Source organism: Poecilia reticulata, chromosome 21 (assembly GCF_904066995.2).
Source record: "Poecilia reticulata chromosome 21, P_reticulata-male-v2, whole genome shotgun sequence".
In the NCBI taxonomy this organism is placed as follows: Eukaryota; Metazoa; Chordata; class Actinopteri; order Cyprinodontiformes; family Poeciliidae; genus Poecilia; species Poecilia reticulata.
The window spans coordinates 17077847-17088903 of NC_088850.1; the positions used below are offsets into that span (position 1 = coordinate 17077847).

Genomic DNA, 11057 nt, shown 5'->3' on the forward strand with positions numbered 1-11057 from the left:
GGGACGGGTGGCAACCCTAACTGTAGTGTCTATTCTTATAAAGCGGTGCACCTTATATATGAAAAAAGTTTTAAAATAGGCCATTCATTGAAGGTGCGCCTTATAATCCAGTGCGCCTTATAGTGCGGAAAATACGGTACTTCATCCTGGCAGTGTCTTCTCTGATATATATATATATATATATATATATATATATATCAGTCAACAATTCCAGTTAACCTGCATTATTTATTAGCTAGCTGTGTCAAAGATCTCGATCTGATAGCTGGGCTTTCTCTCTCGTGGTTTTCTACTTGATGGAAGAATTCATGGATTCATTAATTACATTAAGCAGCAAAGACGCGCCAAAATATCACTCTACCACCATGTTTGGCTGCTGGAGTAAAGTTATTTTTCTGATATGTCAGATTTATGCCAAGTTTAACATGACACACAACTGATGGGAAGTTTCACTTTGTTTTCAAGAAGTCTTTTGCAAATGTGAAGTGGGTCAGCAGTGGTTTTGGCCTTTGACCTCTCCCATGGTTGCCATTTTTACACAATCTCTTTGTTACTGTTGAATCATAAACACTGACCTTAACTAAAGAAGTGAAGGCTGCTTAGTTGGTGTTGTTTTGTGAGTAATTTTGATGCTGATAATTCTTGGGAAGGTTTTACAACTGCTCCATGTTTTCTCTCGTTTTTTATAATGGCTTTCACCATGGTCAGGTGCAATCCCACAGCTTAATTGCTACATAACTTTTAATAGACTGATGGGTGTAATTGACTTTGTGTCTCAGATCGGAACATCATGGGATCTTTCAGCCTGCTTAATGTTGTCTGTCTGGTTCTATTTATGTAATTTATTTATGTATTTTATTCTAGAGGTCTGGCAGTAAAGTCCGGGCAGCAAATTTGAAAGTGGAAAAATGTGAATCGAAAAAAAGTCATAATTTAAAAAGAAAGTTATGACTTTCTTTTACATATTGTGGTATTGTTTTGTTTTGGACAGCTTTTTCCCCTTAGTTAAAAAGGCATGATTTGAAAACTTTCTGTAACTACTCAGGTTAACTTTGTCTGAAAATAAGTTATTTGATGTGAAACTACAACTGTCAAGGGAGAAATACTTTTTTTTTTACAACATTCCATTGAATTAAAATATATTCTATGCAATAACTGACAGTTTGAGTAGTGTGTAGTGTGATAAATGCTGAAATAGAATAATTTGGTAATTGTGTATCAGCAATTTATTTCAAACAGAACAGAGTACTGCACATGATTGCATCAGCAGAGGTTTATGCATAGACTTTCACTCTAAAAATAATATACACACATTTTTATTGACCTCTCCACATTTCCATAAATACTTATTCTGACTTTTTTCTCAAGTTTTGTAAGTTTTGTATTTGACTTTTTTTTAAATATCTTTCTTTCTTTCGTTGATCTGTGCCAAGAAAAGGGTCTGATGCCCAGGCAAAACTGCACTGTACACAACAAAACAGTCCACTGTCAACACTATGGCTGCATTCTGGATGTATGAGCACAGAGATGGGAACCAAAAGAAAGGAACAAAGTTTACAAATACAGATGGATTCCAATAGCAGCAAATTCAAACAGAGAAAGAGGGAGCAGGGTAACAAGGAATTTAGAGATGTTTTGAAAGACAAGTTAGATCAAACATTGTGCAAGTTACAAACCATCTTCGTTAAAGTTTTTTTGGGGAAAAAAAATCCAGAAAATTCAATTCACTTTATTTGAAATTACCTATGGCACAATCCAGCAGTCAATTTAACTAGATTTGGGTGGGTTTACTCTCCAATTACACTCATGCTGTGTCCCAAACTGTCTAAATAACTCGTAATTTTAACAGTACAAAAGCTCCAGCGGGCAGTGCAGACTATTCGCTTTTTCCAATCAGGGACACAGTCCAGTGTGGGGGACGCAATCCTCAGGCCCAGAACTTTGAGGAGACAAATCTGTCATGAGGAGAGCTTTGGAGGGAGTCGGGGGCGCCGCCGATGCGTCACTTGACTACATGTTCTTGTACATAGAGCGATCTCTTGGGAGCTGTGGCTGATTCGCTGTCAGCTTGAGGTGGAAGTGGTAGATGGTGAGCGTGATGATGATTATTAGACCAAGAATGAGGCCCAAGATAAGGGGGAGGATCTCCTCTAGGTGCTCCCGCTGGTCTGTGATGCACTTATAGGCTGCAAAGAGAGGAAAACACAGGAGCAAAATGTAGAGATGGCAATATCTGTAGAAATCTAGTGCTTTGAAAGCTTATTTGGATTTCCTGTGTGACGGTTAGAGTTGGGCCAGGTTTTGGTTTCTGTGTTTTTTCACACGTTGAAACAAATTTGACTGAATTGCAATTTTTTAAAAATTGGTATTGAAAGATTGTATCCCTATAAATTATTCAGAAACTTCAAGTTTCTTTTAATCGAACCAAACTGATAAGACATGAGGCTTGGTAGTTAAGGGATGCTTAATCTCTGCTGTATTGACCAAAGTAGTAGGCCTGTCACGATAAACAATAAATCAATTAATCGCATGATAAGTGAAAATTATCGACCTCATTTTAATTTATGGGCTTTATCGTTTCTTCCTGCCTTTTTCTCTTTCTATTGATGACATTGAATGAAAATAGGGCTCAACTCCGGTACTCTCCACTGACCCCTTCCTTCCTCATTTCCTTAATGAGGAATGCCCTCATTCCAGCGTAATGCCCAGTTCACACTACACGATTTTGGAATTGTCGGCTGATCGTCTGCCCATTTTCAAAACCCGAAACATACACTAGCTGATGAAAAAAATCTTAAGTATAACGAGTTCGCTCGGGTTCGGTCGTGCCGAGTGTGGTGTCCAGCCACACAGCAAGAGCAGTACACCCACACACGAACCGATTTCTCTCACCGACATTAGATTTCAGACAGAAACTCCCGTAAAAACCCACTATATCACACGTGAACTGAATTGCCTTATCATAATAACCTATCTATGTCACGTTAACGATGAACAGCTGAAAAGTTACCGGGTATATCAACTGCGGTAACAATTTCACTCCATCTTGTCATTTCTGTGGCTATTCCTCTCACGAAATGTTAAATAAATATTAATGTTGTTTCCAATGTCCGCTGGACTCTCGTTGTGCCGTGTCAGCTGTTTGGGATTCCCCTCCGTGTTTTCCCCTCAGAAAGCACGGAGGGGAATCTGCGCTTTCTGATTGGCTACCTGTCACATTCAACAGGCTGCGTTCTCGCTCCCTGTCTGGGAAAACCACACACGCTGCAGTGATAAACTGGCCAAGACAATCCAACATGTTGAATATGCCTGATTTTAGATCGGAGCGGTCCCGACGTTCTACCGACTGGACCCGATCAGTCGTAACACACCACACACTACAGGATGATCGGTTACGATCGTTGGACGTTCTAAGATTGTCGTAAGCGGAAAATCGGGGCAAAAAAACAAAAAATTGTGTAGTGTGAACTGGGCTTAAAGGAGGAGCGAACTATTGCATCAGGTAGTGGGATATGCCGTCTTCTCTATCTAAATCCATTATTGAAGGGCAAGATAGTGTACAGACTTCATAATCTGTACTTTTTTGGTTGAATGTAGTTTTTATTTCCAATTTGGTTTATGTTGTGTTTAGTTTTTATTGAAGTGCAGTTTTTGTTAACAGAGACAGAGTCCATTTTACTTTAGTTTTTGGTTGTTTTATATAGTTTACAGACGGACAGTTCCAGTGTTTAGTGTTCTTTTGAAAATAAAGTGTATCTATTTTGGCAGGATGTTGCTTGCATTATTATGTCATTACCATTACATAAGTTAAAAATGGTCTTCAAACAATATTATCGTTTATCGCAATAATTTTTGAGACAATTAATCGCCCAGCAAAATTTATCGTGACAGGCCTAATTCATAGTACTTGAACTTTTCTATTTCGTCATGTTACAACCAATGTTTTTTAAATTTTAATTGTATTGTAATTGTGTGAAAGATGAGGATAAATAATGGAATGCACATAATCCATGGTTGTGGATCTTGGTACTTCCTTCAATTACCACAAGCCTCTTGGCTGCTTCTCTGATTAATGCTTGCAATGTTTAGGTGGAGGTCACCAGATTTTTGTTTTTAAAAGAATTTGAAAACCTTTATGTTGATCTGTCACATAAAATCCCAATAAAATACATTCAATTAGTCAATTAGTCTGGGCTCAGAAAAAGCTTAAAAGTTATTTTGCAACAATATAATGCATCTTCTCCTTTACACAGTGCATTTTTAAGAACTGCTAGGTGGTTCAGAGTAAGGAGGACACTTAAGCTCTGCTGAGAATAGAGTACAGTGTGCATATGGGGTCTGAAGTTGAAGGTGTTTCTCCCCGTGGACAGCTGTAATGCACACAAGGAGAAAGGCAGTGAAGCTTAGCCCAGTATAGTTTACTGCAGCTGAGGCCACATGATTCCTCCAAGGTGATTGGATGATGAAATGCACGCAGTGTTCCTAAAAGCTGCATCCAGGGCACAGATACCATAAAGTCCTAATGACCTCAACCTCTTTCCTTTCAGTCGTCCTCCCGCTGCGCCTATTGTCTCTTGTGCATCCCCAGCCTGTTCTTTTTCTCATTTCACCCTACATGCTCCCCATACTGCAGCAATAACCTGCCTCTCCCCTGCGATTTGGATGTTAGGAAGAGACGTACAGCTCACCCCCCAGGATTTCTCATTACCGTCTTCATCTGTTGTTTGCCTACAACACGAGCAAACAAAAAGCTGCTGAATGTCTTCGTCTGTCCTTACGTGCGCTGAAGATGAAGTCCGAGGCGATGTCAAAGGGCTGGATCTGGATGTCGTACATGGAGAACGTGATGCCCTTCTGGTGATCGCTGGAGATGAGGGTGACGGTCTGCTGAGCCGTGCACAAATAGGAGTGCCCGGCTGGGGTCACCAGGGCTGAGAGCTTGTGGGTGCTGGCTGTGTGCTTTCCGGCTATAGACCCAGAGAGATGAAGGACTTTTTAATAAAACAAAACTAATGGCACTGATGCGTGTTTTAAAAGTGTTTGTTTCAACAGAGTGTTGAAATTTGAAATAAAGTTGTAATAGTTTAATGTCAAGAGAAAAATATGGGCTTGATCAGTTGTATTATAGACGCAACAAAACGATTCAAATAAAAAAAAATTATACTAAAATTACTACTTCAATTTTTCTGTTAGACATTTTGATAAAAAATAACGATGATGATAATAACTGTAAAATATAAATTAATACAAAGAAAATTGTTAAAAATTAATGTTTCACATTCAAAAGCTTTTATTAAAGGTTTTTATGTTCTTACACCTTCCAGTGGTATTTAAATAAATATCTGAGAACTTCCTAAATCTCTGCATGAGTCCGTCCTTAACTTCACCCGATGGACTAGCAGAATAAACGCGGCCAAGCTGCGATCACAGCTGTGGGACCGGAAGCAGTAAAGGAGCCGCTTCATTGTGCTGCTGCGGAAGGGACACTCACGGTTGTATGCGTTGATGAAGTGCGAGGTCTCCGAGGTGTCGTAGACGAACTGGATTTTGTTGATCTTCCACACCTCGATACCCTTTTCGCGGAACTCCTAGATAAAAACAGCCAGAGTCAACACGCTGGCGTGGATTGTGTCATCCAGGACCTGACATTCCCAAGTGCTCAAGGATACAAGTCCAGTTGCTTCCTGCTCAAGCATTCGGGAATGCAGGAGTGGAGATTGGCGTGCAGAGATTTCTCTACAGGTTTTAGTCAGGAAATTTTTTTAAAAAGTAACCTTTTCTATTTTTAATCATATCATAAAAAAGTTCACTACTCAGTTTTATAGTGTATTTTCTGTTTGCCGTTGATGCACCTTGGAGAAGTAAATGCGGAGGATGTAGGCGTTGTTCTTCCAGGAGATGTGGATCTCTGAGTCGGTGCTCCCACATTTCCCCTCGATCTCTGCCCCACGGGGCAGCGTGAAAGAAGCCTGCTCTGTGATGAGCTATAAATAAATAAAATAAAGACAAGTTGCACGCTGGTACGTATTAATAAAATTGGTCTGTAATCTCTAAGTGGCATAAGTAACCTTTTTTTCAGCATTTTATGCACTGCTGCAAAAACTGCTTTTCATGGTTGCAATTTAAATGTATCCACAAATTTATCTTAACATGAATTAAGATAAATGTTAATATATCATTTTAATATATAATTTACTCCAGGTTTCAGTGCGTCAAGCTTATTTTAAGCACAGCTTGATCCAGGGAAAAAAAATAAAAAAAATAATCTTGATCAGTTTTATGCAACGTGCATGTTGTTTTTCTATCTTATTTTGAGAAGCTAAAACGAGAATTAAGATGCACGCGAGGGAAATCCTTACGTCTATCCCATTAAGCGCGAGCACGTCATATGGCACGAGGAATCTGGCGGCGAACTCCACCATCAGGCACGTCGTTCCGTTCTCGCGGACCGCGAAGATGGCTTTGTCCGGGTTGTCCGAGAGTCCGGACAGGTTCTCCCCCTCCTGCTCCGCCAGCGCCGCGGGCAGCGCCAGCACACCTGATATAACAGCAGAAACACACCCCGTGGAGAAACGAGCCTGGTGTTTTGCCGGGCAATAAATGGTTGGCACACACTCATGCGCACAAGCAGCTGCAGAACATGCAGAATCAGCAAGAAAACAGAAGGACTGATCAGAGGTTAAGAGAGGGGTGAAGTCAACGTCTACATAACACTAAAAGTAAAACCTGCAACGTCAGGGGAGCAACAGCTCACCCCTCAAACGTCAGTTTGCAACACTTTACACTTTAGAAAAAAAAAAATAAGCCAACTCATGAAGATGAAAGAACACATGCACCTTATGAGGCACGCATACATGCAGTTGTTGCATGCGCGTGCACGTGTCCGCTCTGCAGAGAGTAGTCACGACATTCCGACAGACACTCAACACACTCACGCTCTTACCACACACACAGAGCAGCAAAAGTCCAGCGCTCTCCTTGGTGCTGAAACTGAGCCGCCCCATTGCTACCAGCTTCCCCGGCGCTGGGAAAAAAAAAGGGGGGCTGACTGACTGGGCAGTCTGGGCTGAACCCGCGAAAAGAAAAGAGAAACGCGGACAGGGAGGAGAGATTGTGAGAAAGAAAGAAAGAGAGAGGGGAAGGAGAGAAAGTGAGGGAGGAGGGCTGTCTCTTCTTAGCGCCAAGAAGTGACGCTCAGATGATCGTGAATGCACCAAAAGATGCCCCGAGATTGGCTGCGAGATCCGGCGCCAGCGAGTTCCATCTGTCCTCACTCCTTCAAGGTGGACAGGTGTCAACCCGGTGACAACTGCAAGTCCGAACCACCTCTACATATCATCAGCCACAAATAACGATCCTTCTTCGTCGAAAGTCAGAAACTTATCTCCTGCGAGGCGGTGGTGGCAGCTACTCCTGCAGTGCTGTAGTCTCCATCTCTACGATAGCAGCTGGAGGTTCAGCTGAAATGATGCATGTCTAGAGGGAAACGCCGACAACTCCCCCTCTCTCCCTCCCCTCCACTGAAAACCTCCACTCCCTCAAGGTTGCAGCTCGGTGTGTTAGTGAGGGCTGACACCAGATGGTTAGACTTGCATAAAAAAACAAAGTAAACACTAAAGCCTTAAAATGATGTTTTAATGAATGCAAACGACTAGGTTTTTTTTATTTTTTATTTTTTATCACACCATATTGTATCATTACTGACTGCTAACACAAATCAGATCTTTATTTTCAGCTCTTTACTACAGTTGCACTAATCCATCTCGCAGACCGGAACCGACCTATTTTCCGTAAATTTGCTCTGATTGACAATCCACTGATCAGATCCAGACAAATACCGACTTCGCGCTTTTTTGAGCTCAGTTAAAAATTAGAGGTGGTCGGCACGTTTTGATGAATTATGTAAATTATGTAAATCATAGATGTATTCCTCTATCAAGTAATAGCCGCTCATATTTACGCTGTTATGCATTACAGTTCTTCAAATGAAAATACGTTAGACTGGATGAAATCACAATCATACCAGAATTAAAAGAAAAAAAAAAACTCCACAGAGACTGATGTGTCTCTATGGGTGTTCAATAACTAATAGTATCTATCACTATTATACATTTATTGAACACGAAGAAGTTACCAATTTTTACTAAAGTATGTTTTTAAACACAAACTTTTCCGCCACTTAAAGATGGATGCGTAAGTTACGCAAAAAACATTATTACGTAACATAGCATTCCTTTCCTCCCTTTTGCACATGGCGCGCAGTCTTAAGAGTTTGTCTGTCTGAACTGAAAGTCAAACTCGCACTTAACGGAGCTGATGCTGTCGATGCTGGGCGAACTGTCCACCTGCGGATGCCTCGTCTCCCGAGGGAAGGTTTCTGATCGCGGGATGCAGCCTAAAGTCGGCAACGGATTCTGTTCCAGATCTCCAACGACTTTCTTGAACTCCGGGGAGGTAAATCTTCGGAAGAGTTTATTAGTCAATGCTGAGAAAGTTGTTGGAGTCGAGGCAGAAGCTGTTGTGGCAAATTGAAGCGGTTCGGTGAAGCTCATCGACTCTTTGCGCCTCCTCACCGTCCTGGATTTACGCACAGGCACCAGAGTGCGCTCTGGAGGTGTGGGGCTAAGCATACTGGTTGGCAGACTGCATCTTTTCCTGTAGTAGCACTCGTTAAATCTTCCCACGCGGAAAGATTTCTCCCTTCCCCTCTCAGCCTCACATTTGTTGGGAAGAATGGGAGTCAGTAAGATGCCAAGAGTGGATGGCGCACAGGGATGCGGCATGTTTCTGTTTGGCTGGGGGGAGAAGAAAATGGACTTTTTAGCATCAAGGCCGTTTAAGAGAGGGGGCAAGTAATGAGTAGAGCAGGGCATCTTTTCCTGGGAGGTGCATTGTTTAGAAATGGGTTGATTGTAAATCCCTGGTCGGGGCACAGGAGTGCGTGCTCCAGAGAAGATCATATCCTGTGGACTCAAAGAAGATTTATTATTTTCTCTTTCAAACTCCATCGGTGGCAAACGACTGGGCTTTATCTGAGGCATTGATTGCAAGGTACAACTGTGAGACATTTCTGCACGGCCACTCATTTTGAGGACTTCAAGTTTACTGGCCAAACTATCAACTTTTCCCTCAAACTTGCCTTCATCAGCCTCACGGCTCCTCTTGGAGATATTGGTAAGCGCAGAAATGCACTCTGTGTGACCGAGAAACTTTGCCACTTCAACAGCAGAGTTGCCAGCTTTGTTCTGCCTGTCTATCCGCAGACCTAACCTCTTGAAGGCTCTCACCAAGAACTCAACAACTAAGGTGTGATCCGCTACAGCCGCGTACATCAACGGGGTGTTCCCCCACGAGTCCAGGTTCTCTGGATCTGCGCCGTTCTGGACCAGGATCTTAACCGCGTCCAGGTAGCCTTTCTCGCAGGCGTAGCTGAGCGCTGTGCGTCCGTTCCCATCTTGATAGTTGACACTGGCCCCCCTGTGCAGCAGAAGCTCTATGAACTTACATCGGGTCTGGCTGTCGGGCAGCAGAACGGAAGAGATGAGGGGCGTCTGCGCGCCGTCCGCTGTGGAGTCAACGATTTCTCCATCCAGCGCGTCCAGAACAAACCTGGCCAAGTGGACTTTATCCTTGGACATCGCATCCAGGAGGATTTTTGTGCCTGTCTGCCCAGTAGTTTTGAGCATGTTTCTTCAACAAGACGAAGATTTAACTAAGAAAACTCATGTCTGCTTGTCTGCTTCCGGGGAAAGCGTCCCGACAGACCCAGCGATCCTAATATATAGGCTAGAGAAAGCGAGATTTCCGGGGGCAACTCGAGCATAATTATCGGGCTTTGTTCTGCTTTCTAATGGAAATACTATGTTTATAATAATAAAGAGACTCTGCGATGGAGCAGCCGGTGCTTGTGAGGGGCGCTGGCATATAAATTCACTCCACACTTGTTGAAGGAGATGAAGGAACATAAATTTGGACAGTAAATAGGAGCGTGTGGGTTTGGAGACATCAGGTCACCATCAGCTTGAACTGTTACAAAACAAACTTCGGTATTTATGTTTTCAATTTTACTTGATGCAAAGTAGTGCATAGCTGGAGTGGAAAATGAGGCACTGTACAAATATTTTTTATACTACATACTAATCTGAAAAGTGTGGCGTGCATTTTTTTTTAAAACCGATCTATTTCAGACAATTTTGCAATTGCAGATGGAAGTCTTTGTCATGTCTGCAGCTTTTCACATTTTTGTTTGAAGATAGTTTGGGTTCAGTTAGATAAGATGGATTTTCTGACATTAAACACCCACATCTTCCTACTGATTCAGACTTAAAATAAATCACACATAGATATGCACACTCATTCTGCAGAGTTAAGTCAACACTATGCCGAGTTTATTTTTTTAAAATTTCAGCAGGAAATCTAATGTTTTTGATTGCTGATTCAATGTTGCATGACTGTGTTTTTGTGTTTAATGATGTAAAGCAATTTGAAATGCCTTGCTGTTGAAATCTGCTATACAAATACAATTTGATTGATTTGGTCCTCCTCAGAATTAGCATTAATTTAACTCTTACAGAATTATTTCAACAATAGTTTGAATAGTTTTATAACCATTTCAACTATTCAAAATTACTCTATTTCTTGTTGAAATAACTCTGAAAAAGTTAAATTGACACAAATTCTGATAAGGACCAAACAGACTTGGCATAGTGTTGATTTAACTCTTCAGAATTCCAGCATTTTATTGTTTCTCTCAGTCATAGTTTTTTTTTTTTTTGCAGTCACCAATAGGTTTTCTTCCTCGGTGCTTTCTGAAGAGAAGCTTCTCATCAAGCTGAGGTGGTGTGTTCAACACTACCAGTTCTAGTTTAGTTGCAATACAGGGAAGAAAGTCCTATGTGGGTCTGTAAAGGTTTTTCTGTCATTCTGTTCTCCTTTCTGACTCGTGAATCTCTCCAGCTCCTCCAGAGTTACCACTGGCCTCTTGGCTGCTTGTCTTAGTTTATAGGTTTGTGGTTGAGCCATGCTGTTTTCAGATGATTTGTTAAACACCGCTCCAT

General features: G+C 41.7%; 1 protein-coding gene across 1 annotated transcript; it reads right to left on the bottom strand.

The window, feature by feature from the left end:
• Positions 1-1203: 1203 nt before the first annotated feature.
• lamp5 (lysosomal associated membrane protein family member 5) lies at positions 1204-8890 on the bottom strand. The gene is made up of 6 exons (XM_008398327.3): positions 6944-8890; positions 6360-6538; positions 5853-5984; positions 5492-5588; positions 4779-4967; positions 1204-2186 (listed from the first exon to the last, which is right to left on the bottom strand). The coding sequence occupies exons 1-6, from the start codon at positions 7002-7004 to the stop codon at positions 2011-2013; spliced, it is 834 nt and encodes a 277-aa protein (XP_008396549.1). The 5' UTR covers positions 7005-8890; the 3' UTR covers positions 1204-2010.
• Between the last annotated feature and the right edge of the window lie 2167 nt (positions 8891-11057).